At 58.2% G+C, this 20,100-nt stretch overlaps 1 protein-coding gene across 1 annotated transcript; it reads left to right on the top strand.

Moving 5' to 3' along the window:
• Positions 1 to 1,750: 1,750 nt before the first annotated feature.
• IRX2 (iroquois homeobox 2) lies at positions 1,751 to 7,062 on the top strand. Its single transcript, XM_058714119.1, has 5 exons — positions 1,751 to 2,212; positions 3,517 to 3,922; positions 4,174 to 4,902; positions 5,695 to 5,769; positions 6,469 to 7,062. Exons 1-4 carry the CDS (start codon positions 1,964 to 1,966, stop codon positions 5,745 to 5,747), a joined length of 1,437 nt encoding a protein of 478 aa, XP_058570102.1. The 5' UTR covers positions 1,751 to 1,963; the 3' UTR covers positions 5,748 to 5,769; positions 6,469 to 7,062.
• Positions 7,063 to 20,100: the final 13,038 nt, after the last annotated feature.

Here is a 20,100-nt window from a genome sequence, read left to right as displayed (position 1 = left end):
GGAGGCAACAGGCACCTACTAGGAGCCAGAAGCCTGCAGGCCACGGAGGATGGGTTCTTCTCAAGCCCGACACCTGGGTTTGGGACGGGCTCCCCTGGACCTAGGGAAAGACAAACGCAGCTTAGGTCTTCAAAGTTCTGCTGGCCAACAGGACTGGGCTGCAGCCTAGCCCGGGGTCTGTCCCCGCAGGACCTTAACAGAACTAGGCTACCGGGCTGCCAGGGTAGAGTGCAGCGAAGTGTGGGGGCAAGAGGGCTGCAGGCCGAGCCCTCACCTGCAGCGATTGGACCTTACAGGAAACCTTTCTGAGGCGGCCTCTGGGGAAGGGGCACCTGTTGGGTGGGCGTCCGCCCAGGACCGAACACACGGATACCCGGTGGACCTCCTGAGCACCCCCCCCCTCGGGGACCAGTACCCCCTCCCCCAGCACCCTCCTGCCCCTGGTGGGGGAGGGGTGGAAGAGGGGCAATGGGGTGAAGTGTTTTCTGGGGCTGGGGTCCCAGGGCCCGCCGCTAAGCATCTCCCCTCCGGGCCCCCAGAGGCACGTCCCGAGCCGCCAGTTACCTGGGCTACCTCTGCCGCCGCCTGGCTCCTTCTCCTTCCTCCCCAAGTGACAGCAAGGCTTCGCTACGTGCCAGAGGCGGTCTGTCCGGTGACAGTCATTCTCTAGAATGCTTTACGACACACGTCTGACGGAGGAGTCAACTTATTAAAATAAAATCAAATAAAACTCTCGGGGGAGGGGTGGCATCTTCGCGGGTGGGACACGGGCGGCGTGTGTCTAAACCTTCCCCAAAGCGGAAAGTCCTCACGCCCAGAGCCCCGGGTCTCCGCTGTGGACTTCGGGGCAGCAAGCTCACCTCTGGGCCCTCCTGGCAGTCCGCGAGGAAGGCGCCCGGGATCCGGGTCCCGCAGGGACACGCGGGACGGCGCGGGGCAGGCGACCGGACCCGAGGCCACGCGGGGCGCCTTCCACGGCGAGGCAGAGGGGACCCGGGAAGGTGGAGGTGAGAGCCGCGCACGCCACCCCCAGGAGGACCCGGGCCGCCGGCGCTGCCACCCCGCCCTCCCTTCGGCCCGCGGCTCCCGGCCGGAGGCTGGGGACACGCGCGCGGTCACCTGGGCCGGCCTCTTCGTAGCGCAGAGCGGGGCGCGGGCCGTGCGTCTCCCAAGTGGACCAGACCGGCCTGCGTGCGGACGGCCTCCGCTCAGTCCCCGCGGGCCGAACGGGGAGGGGGTGGGGGGGGGCAGTGGCTGCGGGGGCTGGGGGGGCACGAGGAAGGTGACGGGGGCGGCGGCGGGGAGCAGGCCGGCGGAGGAGGGGGGGGGGGCGGCGGGAGTACGATCGAGTGGGAGGGGGCGCGCGCCGGGGCTCGGGGCTCGGCCGGACCGGGCTGCGGGGCCGCGGGCCGCGGGCTGGGGCTGCGCGGGAGGCGACTGCGCCACAAAAGCCTGCGCGTCCCTCCCTCCTTCTCCCCCGCCCTCCCGCCTCCTCCTCCTCCTCCTCCTCCTCCTCCTCCTCCTCCTCCGCCCTCCCCTCCCCGCCCCTCCCCCGGCCGCGGCCCGGCAGCGGGAGCGGGCGGAGCGGGCGGAGCGGGCGGAGCAGGGGAGGGGGCGGGCGCCCGAATATGCAGATGAGCGCGTGACGGACAGCTCCGCGTTCCAATGTCCCTCGGAAACTCGAGCGCTCCTTCCTCAACTCCTCACTCCCGACTCCAGACTCCCCCAAACCCCGACCGCCGGCCTGGCGCGCGGCTGCGCCCACCGGCTCCGCGCCGCTGCCGCCGCCGCCCCGCCGCTCCCCCGGCCCGCGGGCCTCGCAGGCTAGTGCGCGGGCCGGCCCGCCTCGGCCCGCGGCCCCCGCGCCCGCCGCCGCGCCGCGCCCCGGCCGGGCGTGGATGGAGGGCGCCGCGCGCCCTGCCCGCTGCTCGGCGTGACGCGGGCCCGGCGCCCCGCGCCCACCATGTCCTACCCGCAGGGCTACCTGTACCAGGCGCCCGGCTCGCTGGCGCTCTACTCGTGCCCGGCGTACGGCGCGTCGGCGCTGGCGGCGCCGCGCAGCGAGGAGCTGGCCCGCTCGGCGTCGGGCTCGGCGTTCAGCCCTTACCCGGGCTCCGCGGCCTTCACGGCGCAGGCGGCCTCCGGCTTCGGCAGCCCGCTGCAGTACTCGGCCGACGCCGCCGCCGCCGCCGCCGGCTTCCCGTCCTACATGGTAACCGCGCGCGGGCGAGTGCCGGGGGCGGGGGGGGGGGGGCGCGATCGGGACGCGAGGGCGCGGGGAGGGTGCCGTGGGCGGTGGCTCCGGGGTCTCGGACCCGGGCCGTTCGCGCCGCTGGCGGGCCCGGCCGGCCCGGCGACGTTACTCAGGCCGGGGGTCCGTGCAGCTTCTCCCCTGGCTCCCGGGGTGACGTTCCCAAAGAGCCCGAAAAGTGCGACCCCGCTGCTGGGGTCGGGGATCCGTCCCGGGTGGTCCTCGGTTCGCGCGCCAAAGCCTGGCGAGGGGTCCGGAGCGGGCCGGGGGCGCGCTCCCCTTGGCTCGGGGAGCGGGTCTCGGCTCCTCTGGGGCCTCCGCGGCGACCGCGGAGCGCTTGGGGGTTACTTGTGGGGCTTGGGGTCACCGGGTTGGGGGAGCGGGGGGAGCAGCGGGCGGCGGCTCCGGGACCCCTCCTGGTGCGCCACGATCTCGGCCTTTATCTGTCCCACCGGCCGAGCTTTCGAAAAACGGTGTGGGCGGGCGTGTGGCAGCCCCGGTCGCCGCGCCCGTCCCCTGCGTGCCGCGGCCAGCTACTGCTCCCCCGACCGGGGGTCGGCCCGCGCGCCTCTGGTTCCGCAGCTGGGCCCGGCCCGGGTGCTGGTGACGCCCGTTTCGGGCGAGCGAGGCCGTTACGGGGGGAGCCGGGGGGAGGGGGGGTTGTCGCCGCAGCCCGCCCTCGGTGGGATTCCAGGGCAGCGGCCCTGTCGCCGGGGCCTTGGCGGAGGCTGCAAATGTCTCGAATTTAAACGTTAAAGGCTGAATTAAAATGCTAATTACCGCGTATTTGAAGAATTCGAAACGGTGACTGGCTTCTGAGTTGCAAATTGGATTTGCCGAGCTTTAGAGCGGTGAATAGCCGAGCGGGGGCTCTGGGGTGGTTTTTTAACCATATAAGGGCGGGGAAGGGGGAGAAGGGGGAGCCAGCCAGAGAAATTTAGATATCAAGAAAGTACCTGCGGGCCTGTGTCTGTGCACGTCCGCGTGCATCCGTGCCCGCAGCTCAGGGACAACGGGGGGAAGTTGTGCGGTTTTAGCAAAGTGAAATAGTTCAAAAATTCGAGGTTAGAACTGCAGCGTTTTCGTGGTCAACAGCCTGTCTTACGTTATGCGCTGCGGGCTTTTTTTTTTTTTTTCCCCCTGCTCTTTTGCTGCCGGGAAATGAGGCTCCAGCGCGGTCCTGACCCTGGGAACGGCAGCGTCGGGAGGGCGGATGCGGGCCAGGTCCCCGCGCACCCCATTCACCAGGCTCTTGTCGGTTCCAGGGCGCGCCCTACGACGCGCACACGACCGGGGTGGCGGGCGCCATCAGCTACCACCCGTACGGCAGCGCGGCCTACCCTTACCAGCTCAACGACCCTGCGTACCGCAAGAACGCCACGCGGGACGCCACGGCCACGCTCAAGGCCTGGCTGAACGAGCACCGCAAGAACCCGTACCCCACCAAGGGCGAGAAGATCATGCTGGCCATCATCACCAAGATGACCCTCACGCAGGTGTCCACCTGGTTCGCCAACGCGCGCCGGCGCCTCAAGAAGGAGAACAAGATGACGTGGGCCCCGAGGAACAAAAGCGAGGACGAGGACGAGGAGGAGGGCGACGCCGCGAGGAGCAAGGGGGAGAGTCCAGACAAGGCGCAGGAGGGCACCGAGACCTCGGCCGAGGACGAAGGTGAGCGGGGCCGCGGCTGGCGCGAGGCCGCGGGGAGCTTTCTCCCCAGGCGGGCGCAGAGCCGAGGTCCGGGGAGACGCCGCGCGCCGCCACTCAGGATCGCGTGGGGCCGGTCGAGTCCTCGGGCGCTTCCCGGGGGAGGCCCTGCTGCCCCCGCCCCGGGGTCGTGGCCGGGGTGGGGGATCACGTGGGGGGCGCGGGGGGTGGGGGTGCTGTCCCCGCGCACCACAGCCATGCCCGCGCCCCTGCAGGGATCAGCCTGCACGTCGACTCGCTCACGGATCACTCGTGCTCGGCCGAGTCGGACGGGGAGAAGCTGTCTTGTCGGGCGGGGGACCCCCTGTGCGAGTCGGGCTCGGAGTGCAAAGATAAGTACGACGACCTGGAGGACGACGAGGACGACGAGGACGACGGCGAGCGGGACCTGGCGCCGCCCAAGCCCGTGACCTCGTCGCCGCTCACCGGCGTGGAGGCCCCGCTGCTGAGCCCCCCGCCCGAGGCCGCGCCCCGCGGTGGCGGCGGAGGCGGCGGCGGCGGCGGCAAGATGCCCCTGGGCAGCCGGACGTCGCCGGGCGCGCCGCAGCCCGCCAGCAAGCCCAAGCTGTGGTCTCTGGCCGAGATCGCCACGTCGGACCTCAAGCAGCCGAGCCTGGGCCCGGGCTGCGCGCCGCCGGGGCTGCCCGCGGCCGCCGCGCCCGCCTCGACCGGGGCGCCTCCGGGCGGCTCCCCGTACCCCGCCTCGCCGCTGCTCGGCCGCCACCTCTACTACACGTCGCCCTTCTACGGCAACTACACAAACTACGGGAACTTGAACGCAGCGCTGCAGGGCCAGGGGCTCCTGCGGTACAACTCGGCGGCCGCGGCCCCCGGAGAGGCGCTGCACTCGGCGCCCAAGGCGGCCAGCGACGCGGGCAAGGCGGGCGCGCACCCGCTGGAGCCCCACTACCGGCCCCCGGGCGGCGGCTACGAGCCCAAGAAAGGTAGGCTGCCTGCGGCGCGCGGGTCCCCGGGGAGCCAGCACCCCCCAGAAAGCCGGGCGAGGGGCCGGGGCGACCCTGGGGCGCGGCAGGGGGAGCCTTTGTTGTTGAAGGGAGGGCAGGGAGTAGGCGGAAAGCCGGGCTCCACCAGCAGTCGCGGGGAGTGGGGGGGGGGGCGTGTAGCACGGGGTTGGGGGGGGGGAAGGGAAGGGCCGAGCGCCCCTGGCCTTGCAGGAAGGCTTGCCCCTAGTTGTCTCCGTTTTACTTAGCTTACCGTTGTTATTACTGTTAGTATTATTATCCTGATTGATTCGTTTCGGCCAAAGACCGATTGTCACCAAATGCAAATTGCAGTTTGCCTTCCCGTTGGTTGGGCTTAAGCTGCAGAGTGTTCTGGGTTCCCAGAGCCTCAACTGACTCTTCGCTCCCGCCTTTGCCTGCAAGGAAACAAACCGTCCTAGCAACTCTGAGAGTCGCCCCTTCTTCCAAATAGACAGCGAGAATCTCGGCCCCTTCCGCTGGCCTCTCCCGGGTGCCTCCATTGCTCATAATTCAGGCTGGAGTTGTTAAGACCTGTGGAAGGAACTCAAGGGGGCAGGAAGAGAAAACGGGAAGAGGAAACATGCCCCCAGTCTGTCTCCAACAGTGGGGGGAGGGGGGAGACAGTTCCCCCAAAGTGTTTTGTGCGTTTGGGGAGCGAGTGTGCATGGGTGTGCGGGCTGGTGGGTGTGCAGCTGTCTGCGAGACAGATGGCTCTGGGGTCAGGTTCTGACTAACTGCCCCCTCCCCTGACAGATGCCAGTGAGGGCTGCACCGTGGTCGGTGGGGGCGTCCAGCCCTACCTATAGAAGCCCCAGCTCAGCAATGCAAGTAAGTGGGGACCCCGGTGTCACCTCCCACCCCCCCACCCCCCCCAGCCTCCCTCCACCAAGTGAGCTGTAAACTTGCTTAATGTATGTTTGCTGCCTCTGGGCCTGGAGTCTGAGGACAGAGCACTGCAGCGTTCTTTGGTCTTTTTGTTTTGTTTTGTTTTGTTTTTCCTTTAAGTGGGAACCTAGCTGGTCTCTATAGAGTCCCCCCTTTTCCACTCCAGTTCTGCTTTGAAGAATCACTCCTTTCACTGGAATATGTATATGGCACCAGTGCTGTTGTTTCCTCTTTGAAAAATAGATTACTAAAATTTGGGTATCTGTATGCAGTTGGGGACCGTTTTTACTGCACTACACACATAAATAGCACTGATGAGCTGGTGTTGCAGAGCGTGGGGCGTCAGAGCCTTTAGAGGTGGTGTTTGCAGAGTAAGCCCGAGGAGAAGTGAGCCGCACTGGCCGTTTATCAGGCCTGGCCCCCGTGTCCAGATGGACTAGATAGGACCCTGCAGTTCGCCTGGCTCACAGCAGCATCTCAGAAAAATACCTACTTTACAACTAGGCAAAATTACTAATCACACATCTCGAAGATGTTGGGAGAGAGGTGGAATCATTTCAGGTCGACTCATTTTTGTAACGTGATAATGTTGATGTGGAACTGAAGGATTTGGGATGATTTGGTTTTTTCCTTGGTCCACAGGTAGGTGTCACAATTGCTTTGGAAAAAAAAAAAAGTCAGCAGGCCATTCTCTCTCCCCAAGTTCATAAATATACAGATAGAAAAAACCCATCTCTAAATCCGGACCGCATCTTGCCCCACTGTAAAGGAGAAGGAGCCACAGACTCTGACAGAACAGACCTTTGTTGGACATAACGTGAATTTGTTGGCATAGTATAGCTTCCCCCAATGTATGTGTGACTTTTGAAAACAATCTTTTTTCTCAGGATATCTTGAATTGATCACTTCATTGCCACGGTATATATTCTATAGGTGTGATAGGATTTACTGTAAAATTTATTTGTAAAAGATGTACACAGTAGAAATAAAACGTGATTGAAGAACTTGAGTACTTAAGAAGTGGAAACAAATTTGATATTTATTTTTATAATGATATAAAGCTTCTAGTAATTTATGCAAGTTGTATTGCAATGGAATCTAAACTTTTTGTAAATAAATTCTGCCTGGTTTTTATTTGAACATTGCTGGTTATACAATCTTTGTTGGTTGTCTAACAAGAATTCTCTACTAATTTATATCTTAAATTGTAAATAAAAACAGACTAGTCTACAACAATATGGTGTTTGGGGCTCATTTTTCCTAGGAGAGTGATTTGGGTAGGGAGCCCCAGTTCGTAGCAGCCCCTCCTCGCCCCCCCCCCCCAGGTGATATGACCTCAGGCATTTTAATGAAAATGTGTAAAATAATCTCTCCCTTCTCCCGCTAAAAAAAAAAAAAAAGGAGGGGGTGGAGGAGAAAGGCAGATGAAAAAGAAATACACAGCAGGCCAATAATGTACAGCTTTAGGATATTTATATGCACATGTATTGCAAGAAAATTAAGATTTTTGTGCTCTGAATATGCAAATTACTTGTTAGCCTACATTTTTTTTTTAATTTGGCAAAATTCAATGACCTGCCGTACTTTCGCATCAGGATCCATTTTATATTTATTTCCATGCTGGCTTATTGAACCTCCTCAGGAACGTAAGCCTGAGAATCGCGATAAAAGCCTGCAGTGCAGAGTCACTCCTCCGACCATAAATTACTGATGGAAGTAATTGTTTATTTTAAAGCCCAAATTACCCAAATTGGCATAGATTATTCGGATTTATTGAATGACTCCGTAGCTCTCCTTTTCATATAACTCACGTTGAACGCAAGGCGAAAATCTGGGAGGAGAGATTTATTTTCCTTTCAGTGGCTCTTACCCTTACCCTGGGGGGAAAGAAAAGTGTAAACGACCTTAGACTGCGGCCTTGGCTGCTCACTCTCTAATTATAGGACAAGTCCAGAATTTGTAGGCAAGTAGCGTATTCCCTTTGACTGGTATCATAAAAGCAGCAAACCTGTCACCTTAATTTTCAGCAAAATTATATGGATATCCATATAATATAATTTCAGAAAAGAAATGAACAATCATTTGTTTCTTTTCCAAAGATAAATTGAGTGAATATAACTTACGGTTATAAAACAAGAATAATAGCTTCTTAGATTGCCCTTTAATCAATCATACACTTATCTTTCAAGAGGTTCATCTATTTTATTCCATGATTAATAATGCTACAGCATGAGCCCATTATTGGATCCCAGCGGGGGACGTCCCGGATGCTTTTAGCTGCTTTGGAATGGTCAGTTGGGGTTCATTATGGGCTGATATTGAACAATTTATAAAATCTTGTCTAAACATCTGCCAGGGACGATAGGCCGATGTGTCTGCGGATGGGAAATTGCTGGACCAGTTGATATTGACAAACGGATCTCTCTCCAGTGGCTTTTTGTGCAGTGGAAATTAGCAGCCTCTTGCTGGGGTCTTGTTAGAAAGGGTATTTGAAAGTAATCTTGGATACTTGAGGCGAAGCCGGGGGCTGTTCACTGGACACCCAGCCAGGCCAGTGGGGAGGGGCACCTGTGGTTTTCTCCCCAGAAGAGGAGCCGATCGGGGTTTTGGTTTTCTGCTCCTCCTTAGGCATTCTGTTGGTTTTGAGTCTGTAAGCATTCGGAGGTTGGACAGAAAGCGAACCCTTCGTGTAGAGAGCTGGTTTTTGTTTTTTTGTTTTTTTTCCCTCCGTCCTGCCTCCCCGAGTAAGAGAGACCTGGAGCTGTTTGGGCTGAGCTCTTTCTTGGTGACAGGGGAGATTTTTCACCTGGGAAACCTTGCCACTCTGCAGCAGTGCGTCTGGAAGAAAAATGTGAGGTCTGCAGACGTAAAAGGGAGCCGTGAGCTCTTTGCTTATTTGTGTTTGTGACATGAAGCCTTCGTAGAATTTCCATGAAGATGATGATGTTTCCCCTCCTGATGGCATTTTCGATTGCCATATGAAGGGACAGGACTGGCTCGCTTTTATTAGTTGTCGCGTGTTTCCTAAACCAGCAGGGAACAGCGTGTGCGTGGCAGCACTGCGTGTCCAGGTAATGTTAGAATTTGGGCACTTGTAAGACTTCTCTGAGAAGCACTAAAGTTGATGACGTTTAACAACTCGAACACGGGAAGACCAGGCCGGCCATGAAGAGAGCCGCGAAAGCACTCTGTCTCTCCCGGAAGTCTCAAGCAGGCCGGTGGGAAACCCCAACGCGAATCGACGTCCGTGCCTACGTTCAGAAGTTGAGGCCTGATGGAAGCTTCCCCCTCTTCGGAACAGGAGGTGGTTTGACCTGCGCGCGCCCACACGCGCCCGGCAGGACCCGGTCTCCGGACAACTGCCCCTTTCGATTGCTGGGAACCCAAAGCAGCTCCGGAGATTAGCTCAGCCTGACGAGTCTCCTTTGATGTTTCTGTGCCCAGCAAATTATCAAAGATGTCCATAACTCACTCACCCTGCCTCCCGACCTGAATTTCTTTCTGGAGAACTTGATTTTTCAATGCGGGCTAAGAACTTAAAACCTGCAGGTGTTTGGAGGGGGCTTTTGTAGCGAAATGCAGAGTGATTTATGAGGTCTTCTCCGTGAAGATCTTTAGGGCAGATGAAGGAGGGAGGAGAGCGAGGGAGGGGGGAGGGAGGGGAGCGGGGGAGGAGGGGGAGGAGGCGGAGAGACAGCCGCGGAGCCCGACCCTTCGCGGGGGAAGGAAGTTGCCGTGGGGTCCGATTCCTCTTTGGGCGGTAGAACCTGGTGAGCCAAAGCCGGCGCCGGCCGCGACGGGCGGCGGCAGCCAGCGCCGGCGGGGAGCGGGGCGCACGGGGCCGTCGGGCCGGGCGCTGCGGCCGCGGGTCCCCGCGCTCCCGGGGCTCTCGGCGCGGCCCTCCGCGGCCCGGGCCGGGCGATCGGAATCGGGGCTTTCATCCCCGGCAGGGCCCGCGGGCCGGGCGCTGCCGACGTCCCCGCGAGCGCTGGCCCGGCGGCCGCGGCCTCCCGCGCCCCGCAAATGTCAACATTTGTTCCCAATAAAAGAGTCATTGTTTCTGCAGAGCCGCGCAGCGACTGCCTTTGAAACTTGAAAACAACTTCGTCCACCTTTGTCGGACGCGAGGCGACAGGGCGGGAGCGCTGAGGGGGACGGGCCGGTGGGCGGGGGGGGGGGGGGGGGGGGGGCGCGGCTGCCCGGACACCTGCGGGCGCGCGCGGGGGGCGGCGGGGGCGGAGGACCGCGCGCCCTCCCGCCCGCGCGCGCTTCGGGGTCGCGGAAAATCGCCCCGAACTGGTTGCTCCGCCGGCGGGGAGTGAAAGGGGGCCGCGTGTTTGTCAACGTCGCGCAGTAAACGCGCCCCACACGGCCGCTGCTGGTGTCGGGTAAACGACATCAGTGTGAAAAACTCACTGCGAACCAACGTATTCCGTCGGGGGCGACCCTTTCCGATCGAAAGAACACCCCGAATTATTAGAAAGTTTCCTCCAAATAACCCTATGCAGTGATTATGGGACAGATGGGTTTTTTCCTGAGTGCAAATTGGAAATCTCAAGGAAAAAAAAAAACCATTTATTTTAACCCCAAATTAAGGATATACGTAGATCTGTACAGCTTTTACAACAATAACATTTCAAACATTTACAAAGTGTGTTAACCCACGAGGCAATCTTGGGAACAAAACACAACAGTCTGTGATATGTGGATATTATGATTAACATCATTTGAATTTCTACAAATCGCAAAGGGGACACGTCCCTTTGATGTATTTTCAAACCTTTATGTAAGTGACAAATCCCTACAGATATTTTAAAGGCTTATTATGAGGAGGAGTAATCTATGACAATATAATTTTCCAGTTGCTGGAAATCACTTTCCGACGGCGGGAATGGAAGCACGCGCCAGCCTTCCCCTCTGCTTTGGCGGGAGCTGCATGAGACCAGTATTGGGTGATGTGCCCAGGGGCCTCGGTCTGGGCAGGCAAAGGAGAAAACGCTCCTGTTGGGGTGCAGACCCCAGTTCGCTGGGCTGCTAACCTTTCACCCGAATCTCCTGCAAACAGAGGGATGTAGGCTCACCCCCACCTCCGCCCTCCGCCCTCCACGCAGAGAACGGGCTTCCGTTCTCTCCACGGAGGGCAAAGCGTTCTCTCTCTTTCCGAGAAAGATAAAAATTGAAGATGTTATTAAGGACTACTCTGGCCATCTAATAAAAAGGGAGTGAGTTATGAAATCTCTGTCCTCTGTTCCTCCGAGCTCCCAGGTAGAAGGAAAGAGGAAAAATGGTTTTTGTTTGTTTAAGTCTGGCCCCAAGATCACAAGGGAGAGCCTTCTAAAAAAAGGTGCCCAGTGCAACTTTGTTGTGCATGGACCCGAGCACAAATTACGTCTAATATTCTGAAGGAAGCAGCACACCCTGAGGTCTGGGGCTGCCTGCAAATGGGAGCAGAGTGGGTCTTTACAGGAAATGCCCAGAGGGCAGGTAGGAAGCGTTGCACAGCACTGGCATTTTTGTGGGGAGATAAATTGACAATTTATTGTGTGTAACTCCTGATCAATTATTAATCCTTAGTGTCAACAACAGGGTTATAATTACCTTCGGTTATTTAAAGGAGTCTTTTTTTTCCCACTCCTCTGATCCATAATTAGTTAATGCTCTTGAACAAGGATCCGCAGAAGAGCTGGGCTCCCTTTTTGGTGGCTTTGGGGGGAAACAGCCACAGTCACCTTCCCGCTCTCAGAAGCCCCCTCCCAACCTCCATTCCCTCAGTGGGCACCTCCCCCCCCCCCCAGGCTGTAAATAATGATTCAGGATGAAAATGGGGGGAATAATAAACAAATAGAGCGCAGCTGGAATTAATAAGTCTGGTCTGATCAAAGTTAGTGACAGTGGGACAGCTAGCAGCTACCAGGGTCTGAGGCCCAGAAAGGTGCCCAAGCTCTCGCCTCTTCTCCAAGATCTAGAGAAAGGGCAGAGCGAACGTTTTAACCCCTGGCACCTTCTAAGCGGGGAGAGGGGCTGGGCGAGGACCCCCGTTCCTAGGCGGGGAGAATTCCCCGTGGAAAGGGGCAGACCCGGCTTGGAGCTTGAAGGGAGCCTCGCTCTGGCACCCGCTCCGGCCCCGGGGCAGGGGTGCGGGGTGGTCCTGGGCCGCTAGAGGCTGGGCCGTGGGTTAGCTGGTCAGAGGGGCACGAGCAGGTGGCCTGGGTTAGCGGCAGCGGCCGATGACCGGTGCCGGAGGAGCTCACAGGGGACAGGCAGCGTCTGCCGGGGAAGCTGCTCCACAGCGCCCACGGAGGACCGCAGTTGTCCCCGCTGTCGCCCTCGCCGCGGCCCTGAGTGTGGGTGCTCCAGCTGGAGGTGCCAACTGCGTTCCCCCCAGGGTCCCAAGCTCCTTCCTGTGGGCACAGCCCCTCCAGGGTCGGGTCCGAGCACACGCGTGCGCGTTGGGCTGGCACAGCCACGAGCGTTTCCTCGGGGCACTGTTTCCGTCCGAGCTCTCCAGACGCCTAAGCCGTCTTTCGGCCGACACCCCACAGCCATTTCTGCCCCGCGGTCCTCCGGTGCAGCGCCGCCACGCGTGCGCCTCATTGGTCACATCGAAGCCCCAAAAGGCAGCCCCCCTCCCCCACGACCTGTAGAGCCACGGCAGGTCAAGGGCCCGTGGAGAGGCGGTGACAGGCCTGGGGCCGCGCCTGCGCCGGACTGCCTGGCCAGAGTCTCCGCGGGGTCTTGGCCGGGAGCCCGCGGCGGTGGGGCGCGGGGGACACCTGGAAGTGGGGGCTGGAGGGATCGGAGGAGGGTGAGCTGGCACTCTGGGACCTCCGGTGGCCCCACGCCGCACGCGACTGTGGTCTGAGGACCCAGCGTCCAGCTGCCTGCCCTGTCCCCCCACTTTTGGCCCCATCCCTTTGGGGTCATGGGTAACTGGCCCTCGAGCCTCCTTAGGGCAGGCCGCAGCCAGGAGCTCTGGGCGGTGGACCAGCCCGCGGCAACGCACGACGGCTGCTGGTTCTGGGGAGGCCCACCCGCTCCCACCGATGAAGGCTGGCCTCTTCCTCTCCGCCCTCCAGCCCTGCTCTGGACCCCCTTCCGTGACTGGCTCGGTCCCCATCCCCTTCCCCACCTCCCCTCGGGAAGCGCGGCTCCGAGGTGAGGGGTGTGGCCCTCGGCCAGGCGGGTGGACTGGAGACCCTGCGCTCAGAGCTGCCGCGCCTTCTGGCGTCCCCCTCTGTCCCCTTTCCCGCACGGGAACCGCGTGTCCGGCGGCAGGAGGGCTGGAGGGCTGGAGGGCCACGCCCCGAAGCTGCTGAGAGCCAGGACCCCGCACCTGCCACGGCCTGTGTTGCGCGCCGGGTGGTCCTCGGAGTGGCGCGCGAAGGGACCCCGCGCTGCGCCAGGCACGCCCTTCCCTCCCTTCCCCAGGCAGGTGGCACCCCCAGGGACCGCTGCAGATGAGGGAGGGTCGCAGCACTTGACGGGGCGGCTGGCCTCTCAGCTACCACTCGCCGAAGACCAGTGGCCTGCGAAACCTCCGCTTCTCCTTTTTTGGGAATTTTACAGACCAAGGCAGGGTTTACAGGCCCAACAGAGCAAATGCAGCTCCCTCCACCTACTGCCAGACTCCATCCCCGCGCTCCTCCCGAAGAACCAGCTGGTGGGCTGCCTGGAGGGGGTGAAGAGCCCTTGAGGAGGCGGCGCAGCCCGAGGCCCAACGGGGGCGCCCTGAAGCGGGACCAGTCGCCTGGTTTCCGTCGTGCTACAGCCTCGCAGAACGGCCCGCAGAACGCGTTGCGTGTGTGTGTTGGGGGGGCCTCCAATCGAGCTTCCCCCACCCCTTACTTTCCGGACCTCTTGAGGCAGCTTCGACTTAGAGGCTCAGAGCTGGTCGCTCGAGGGAGTGGCTTGAAACCTTCCGGCCTCCTGCAGGCTGGGGGACGGTCCTGAGGCCGAGGTGGGGGCGGGGCAGGGCGCTGGGGGGAGGGGCTGAGAGGTGAGGGTCGGATCTGGGGAGGTGGTGCCCTACCTAACCTTTGGGGGTCAAGGCCTCGTGCATCTGGGGGATGTCCTGGCCCCAAAGCGACCTCAGCTCAGTCCTTCCCACCATTCACACCCCCCGGGGGGAGGGAGGTAACTGCACCCTGGAGGTCTGCACAGCCCCAGACCAGGAATTGCTGGACGGCTGGTATGGGATAGGCCAGCCAAGGCCTAGAGACCCCCCACCCCTGGGCCCAAGTGCAGGGGGGCACGGGGTGCAGATCAGGTTCCCTGAGGTCGGTGCCCAGCCATGACGTTAGTTTATTTAAACAGGAGGCCCAGACCAGCTCCAGGTTTCTTCTTCCCGACTCTCAAGCAGTGGAAAAACAATTTGTTTTGTAATGATTATATGGTCCTCAGCCCCTCCAATAAAAGTGCCCTTGGGGGTCATGGGCCCAGATATAAACAGGAGTTACCGACAGGGCCCAGGCTTTGGGAACCTGCTTCCTGCAGGGTCTGATTGGGGTGGGGGGAGGGGGAGGTTGAGCCCACGCCCCGATGGGAGAGAGTGTGTTGACCATTTCTGTGGGGCTGGACTTTTTAAGGCTGTGCTTTGAGAAAGATAAAGCCCGCCTGCCAGGAGGCAGCCCCACAAATGAGTTCTGTTGTAAACACTCCCCTGGGACCTCACCGTGGGAAGTAGAAGCAAAGAACTATTCAGGTGCGCACCCCTCCTCTCCGGCCCTTTCCGGTGCAGACAAGGCACGGAGAGCAGGAAGCAGGCCTACTCACAGGTGGACTCCGGCTGGGGAGGGGCGGGATGTGTGGCTGTCCGGCCAGGGGGGCACTTTTGGCTTGACTCTTTGGCGGGGGGAGGGGAAGCCTCCGGCAGAAAACTTCTCAGGTGGAACGGGAAGCAGGACGGCTGTCCATCACGTCCGCGGAAAGGCTGCCCGGGCACCTTTATCTGAGCACTGGCGGCTTCAGGGGGGCCTGATGGGGGCAGGTGCTGGCTGCTACGGTGGGGTCATCCCCTGGAGTGTATTCTGCAGGAGACAGAGTGCGAGCTCTGTCTGGGGCAGGTGGCCTCCCTCTGGCTCTGGCTGGCCCTGCAGGGGTGCATGCACTCGGGAGGGGGCTGCTGTGGGTCTGGGAACCCCAGAGGACACAATACAGGATGGCAGCCTCCATACCGCCCCAGGGGCGGGGGCAGCCCTCATGACTGTCCCTGTGTGGCTCTTTGAGTGGCTCAAATGGCCCTTCCCCCAAAGCCCGCCTCCTCCAACCGGGAGGCTCTGCAAGGGGGCTCCTTGTTGCCCCAGGCTGGCCCCCGCGTCGCCACCCACCTGCCCTAGTGGGTCACTCACAGACCTCACCCCAGCCGGAGGCCCAGTGACGTCCACGGACCCGGGGGACAGACGAGGCCCACACTGTAGGTCTGAATACTGAACGTTTGTAAATCGGGCTTGTGAACTGCTCAAGACAATGGGCTTTACCCTTCTGTCTGGGGAAATACACCTTCAAATACCAAAATCACAAATACGTGTGAGCATGATTTGTGTGGAGGTTATGGACCTCATGGGGAGGACCGAATTCATGGTCACTGTGCCCGGCCAGACGCTCTGTTCTGAGGGGCGGCCACCTGTGGATTTGTGCTAAAATAAAGTCACAAACTGTGTATTTATTCCACTGATCATTTTCTTGTCTTGGGCCGAATTACCCCTCGTAACAAACAAGATTTTCGTATAATTTGTGTCTTACTGACAATATATGATTTAAAAATTACAAAGTTGTTGTATCGGGGTGCCTGGGTGGCTCAGTCAGTTAAGAGTCCGGCTGTCGATTTCTGCTCAGGTCGTGATCTCGAGGTTCCAGTTTGTAAGCCCTGGTAGGGCTCAGCGAGGGGCATGAAGCCTGCTTGGGATCCTCTCTCTCCCTCTCTCTCTGCCCCTCCCCCACTCATGCGAGCTCTCTCTCAAAATAAATAAACTTAAAAGAAATAAATAAAACGTTGTGTTCCAAGTATACATCTCGATATATTTTCAACAGAAACTACAGAAAACCAGATGCAAGAAGTAAAAATTACCAACTTGCGTTTTGTTTTCCAAAAAAACAATTATTTTCTTCTAAAATACTCAAAGCTATCTCTTGAAATTTAAAGGCAAAATACACATTATAATTTGTAAATATCCAACATTTAAATAAAAAACTTAAAAAAATACAGCTGCACTGTTTTAATGTTTGAAATGTGATCCCTGATGGGGAATCTCTGAGGTTGAGGGCCCTGTGGGGGAGGGGAGAGTGTTTGGGGGGGGGCTCTGGGCGGACCCTCAGCTCTCCTGTCTTCCCTGGGCCCATCAGAGGGCAGGTCTGGACTCAACTTGCTGAGCCTCCTTGCCCCTTCTGCCCAGGGAAGCCACCTGCTTCCCAAGGTGTGTGTGTGGGGGGGGGGGGGGGAGGGGGAGGTCGGGGGGCAAGGCTGGGCAGGTGCTTTCATCTGAACCAGGGGCTGGACGGCAGTGGGCAGTGGGCAACAGGAGCTTCAGATGGTGTGAGGGGCAGAGGAGACCCCAGCAGACCCTCACAGGGGGAAGGCGGGTAGAGAAGGGCGGGACAGACGGTGCTGCTAACTTCATGCGCAGGAAGCTGGACCCGTCACCGCTTTCGTCACAGGGAAAAGTTCCAGCACTTTTAAGGTTACGGAAACATTGCCCAGCGAAGGCACAGGGTTCCCACGTGCCCTCTGCTCATCGCTCGGCTTCCGCTGCTGTTTGCATCTTGGTGCCCGGTGGTGTTCGTGGCACGGCCTGATTGTATATCCGCACTTCATCATTGACTAAAGTCCGGGGCGCACGTGAGGGCTCACTCCTTGTGTTGCACGTTCTGCGGGTTTGACAAAAGCACAGCGTCACGAGATCCGATTCTATGGAGACTTCTTCCTGACCTTGGAGGTGTCCCTTCGAATTTTGTGAGAAATAATAGATACAGTCAATAAATGAGTACAATACAAATAGAATACAATGAACTCATGAATGTATATAAACACTCAACGTGAATACGTAAATATACATAAATAACAGAGTTGCTAGATACAATTCGAGACATCCAGTTACATTTGATTTATATATATATATATACATATATATAAACAATGGATACTTCGGCACTATAAGCGTGAAGTATGTCCCATGTGGTAGTGGGACTAAAATGTTGTTGCTTTTCTGTCCTTTGTACTTTGCATTTCACTTTTCATTTTATTTTATTTTGTTTTGTTTTATTTTATCTATTTGTTAAACCTGGCAATATTAATTTTGATGAGACACATTAAAAAATATTTGTCCAGTGACACTTTTTAAAAATTTTTTTAATGTTTATTTATTTTTTTCAACATTTTTTTTTTTTTTTTTTTTTTTTTTTTTATTTATTTTTGGGACAGAGAGAGACAGAGCATGAACGGGGGAGGGGCAGAGAGAGAGGGAGACACAGAATCAGAAACAGGCTCCAGGCTCCGAGCCATCAGCCCAGAGCCTGACGCGGGGCTCGAACTCACGGACCGCGAGATCGTGACCTGGCTGAAGTCGGACGCCTAACCGACTGCGCCACCCAGGCGCCCCAATGTTTATTTATTTTTGAGAGAGAGAGAGAGAGAGAGAGAGAGACAGCGTGAGTGGGGGAGGGGCAGACAGAGAGGGAGTCAGGGAATCCGAAGCAGGCTCCAGGGTCCGAGCTGTCAGCACAGACCCCGATGCTGGGCTTGAACTCATGAACCACGAGACAATGACCTGAGCCGCAGTCCGTCACTTAAGGACGGAGCCCCCCCCTCCCCCCGCCCCAGGTGCCCCCCAGTGACACTTCTTTTAAGCCCTGATTTGCAAGGGAGGAGCGGGAGGGAGGGATCCAAGTGGAGTCCATACACCCACATTTGCTGAGTAGGTACATGGAGCTGGAGGGGTCAGGTGGCTCCCGTTCAAGCCAGACCCACCTTCTGGTAAGATAGGAAGCAGGGGGCTGTGTCTCTCAACACAATCCGCCAACAATCCGTTGGACCTCCCCCTTGCTCTGGCCTGCTCTCACCCCTTCCCTTCTCTCTTTTCTGCCATGAAAATCTATTCTCAAATCACATACTCTTCCCATAAGTAAATACTGCTGTTTAAAAATGGTCACTTTAATTCAGCATAAAATTACTAACGGTCACCATGTCCTCGGTGTCTATGTTCCACGTGAAGTGGCTTCATGTCTTACAGTCCTTAAGCCAGAATGGCATTGGAGTCATCTGGAGAGAGAGATTCAGGGTCCGTCGGTTTAGCATGGACACAGGCATTGGTATTTTTTAAGTTTATTTATTTATTTTGAGAAAGAGAGAGAGAGAGAGGGAGGGAGGGAAAATGAATCCCATGTAGGCTCTGCTCTGTCAGCCTCGATGTGGGGCTCTGTCTCACAAACCATGAGATCATGACCTGAGCTGAGATCAAGAGTCAAGAGGCTTAAACGACTGCACCGCCCAGGCCCACCTATTGGTATTGGTTTAAAACGGTGATGGCCTGAGGTTAAGTAAGAAAATGAGAAAATAAGAAATAAAAAACCCATGGTGGAAATTCAGGCAGCATTCCGATGGCAGACCCCGAGTGGGGTGGATTAGAGCTGCGTAGCACGTGTGAAATGACCTCGGGGGTAGATCTGACGTGTGGGGGCCTGCACCTCTGGAAAGAACCGGGAGTTTCCACAGACCACTGAAGTCCTGCAAACATAGCTGTCCCAAGGCGGTGGGGGCTGGGTAGCCTTGCTTGGCTGTCAGTGGGTGGTCAGAAAGCTCTCCGGTTTCCATCAGAGGCAGGTTAAGTGTCTGCATGTTATAGGTAGTAATCCCCAGTTTTGGAAGCCGGCCTTAGCCCTGACTCGGCTGTGGGCCCCCAGACCAGCCTCCATCGCACTCCGCAGGAAGGAGGGGCGTTGGCATCCAACCTTGGGCCTGGCCTAAGTCTGCAGACTGTTTGATTTACAAGGTTGCGCGTCCTGGCTTCCGCCAGCACCGACATTCAGACGTTCACGAAAGCAACCGGCCAGGGATTGGCTGGATTTGCACTGACCTGAAATCTACACGGTGGATATGTGGGGGCCCCCAGTGTCTGCAGCCGGGGGAAGGCAAGAAACGATATGATGTATCAAAGCGAGACTTCCAGTCTCCAGGCGTTTCCGGGAGATGGGGAGCCCCGCTCCCAGCACACCCCTGCTCAAGCCGCATCCAGACCGGTGCCCGTTGGATCGCCAGGCTGTTGGTGGGGGATCGGAGTCCCTTTAAAGTGCCCACTTTTCAAATCAACTGTAACTGAAAGCGGGAGATGGTTTTCAATAATGTCTTGTTGGATTTCATTGTGTTGCTCTACGGTCCCACCAATGAATCTCGATGTGTTATCAATAAGCCCATTCAAATCCACCGTAAGCCTGCAGGGGACGTGGAGTCTCCTGCTGGCTCCCGAGGCTGTCGATCCCTGTGCACCCGTGAGTGTTTGTCTCCATCCCACGGAACTCGGGCCTTCGTCCGTGGACTTCTGTCTGCCCGCACTGCCCAGAGCAGGCCGCCTGTGTCCGGCACTCGGCACCGTTCCCGGCTCTGTGTTGTATGTCTGCGGATGGACATCAGAGGTTTTCAAAAAGAATGTGACTTTCAAACAGGAATTTATGCTCTGAGCAGAGAGAACCTACAGTGACAAGCAGAACCTAGAGACTCGCTCAGCCATGGACTCCCGTGCAGCGGGGCGTTTTCATTTCAACCGTTTTAACCGAAAGACACGGGATGATTGAAAAAGCGAAGCCCCGTGGTCTGCCTCGTCTGCTCCGTTTCCGGGCTCCTCTCTTCTGCCCACCACCGCCTTCTCTTTGGCCCTCAATCTCCCTTCTGCCCACAACGGCATCCCCACACTGGATCCCTGCCTCAGGCCCCCTTCTCGCCGTGCCCTTCCACACCAACCTCCGAAATATCTCAAGTAGATCGCAGACCTCGACTCGCCTGGTCCAGGCCTTCGCCGACAGGACCTGGGGCTCACCAGCCTTCCACACGCTCCCCCACCGCTTCCCTTGCCTGTTCATGTTGGCAAACACATCTTTGTGCCAGTGTTTCCCACGGATGGCCAGCCGCAGGGATCCCTTGCAGACAGCTGTCTGCTGGGGCCTTGTGTAGACCGTTAGCTGCAAGAAGTTTGTGTAGACAGTCAGCTGCAGGGGGCTGTATGGACAGGGGCCTCTACGGACAGAATCCCGTTCACCCTCTTCAACGAGTTAGGACCCTGTTTGCGG

Source organism: Neofelis nebulosa, chromosome 1 (assembly GCF_028018385.1).
Source record: "Neofelis nebulosa isolate mNeoNeb1 chromosome 1, mNeoNeb1.pri, whole genome shotgun sequence".
NCBI classification, from domain to species: Eukaryota; Metazoa; Chordata; class Mammalia; order Carnivora; family Felidae; genus Neofelis; species Neofelis nebulosa.
The sequence above is the reverse complement of the archived record's forward strand: the minus strand, read 5'-3'. Positions and strand labels throughout refer to the sequence as shown.

What these genes read in the sequence shown, in the direction of transcription:
- IRX2 (XM_058714119.1), top strand. Translation starts at nt 1,964, where the DNA reads ATGTCCTACCCGCAGGGCTACCTGTACCAGGCGCCCGGCTCGCTGGCG. An exon ending in CCGGCTTCCCGTCCTACATG is followed by an intron (nt 2,213 to 3,516) that starts GTAACCGCGCGC and finishes TGTCGGTTCCAG; the next exon opens with GGCGCGCCCTACGACGCGCA. An exon ending in GACCTCGGCCGAGGACGAAG is followed by an intron (nt 3,923 to 4,173) that starts GTGAGCGGGGCC and finishes GCGCCCCTGCAG; the next exon opens with GGATCAGCCTGCACGTCGAC.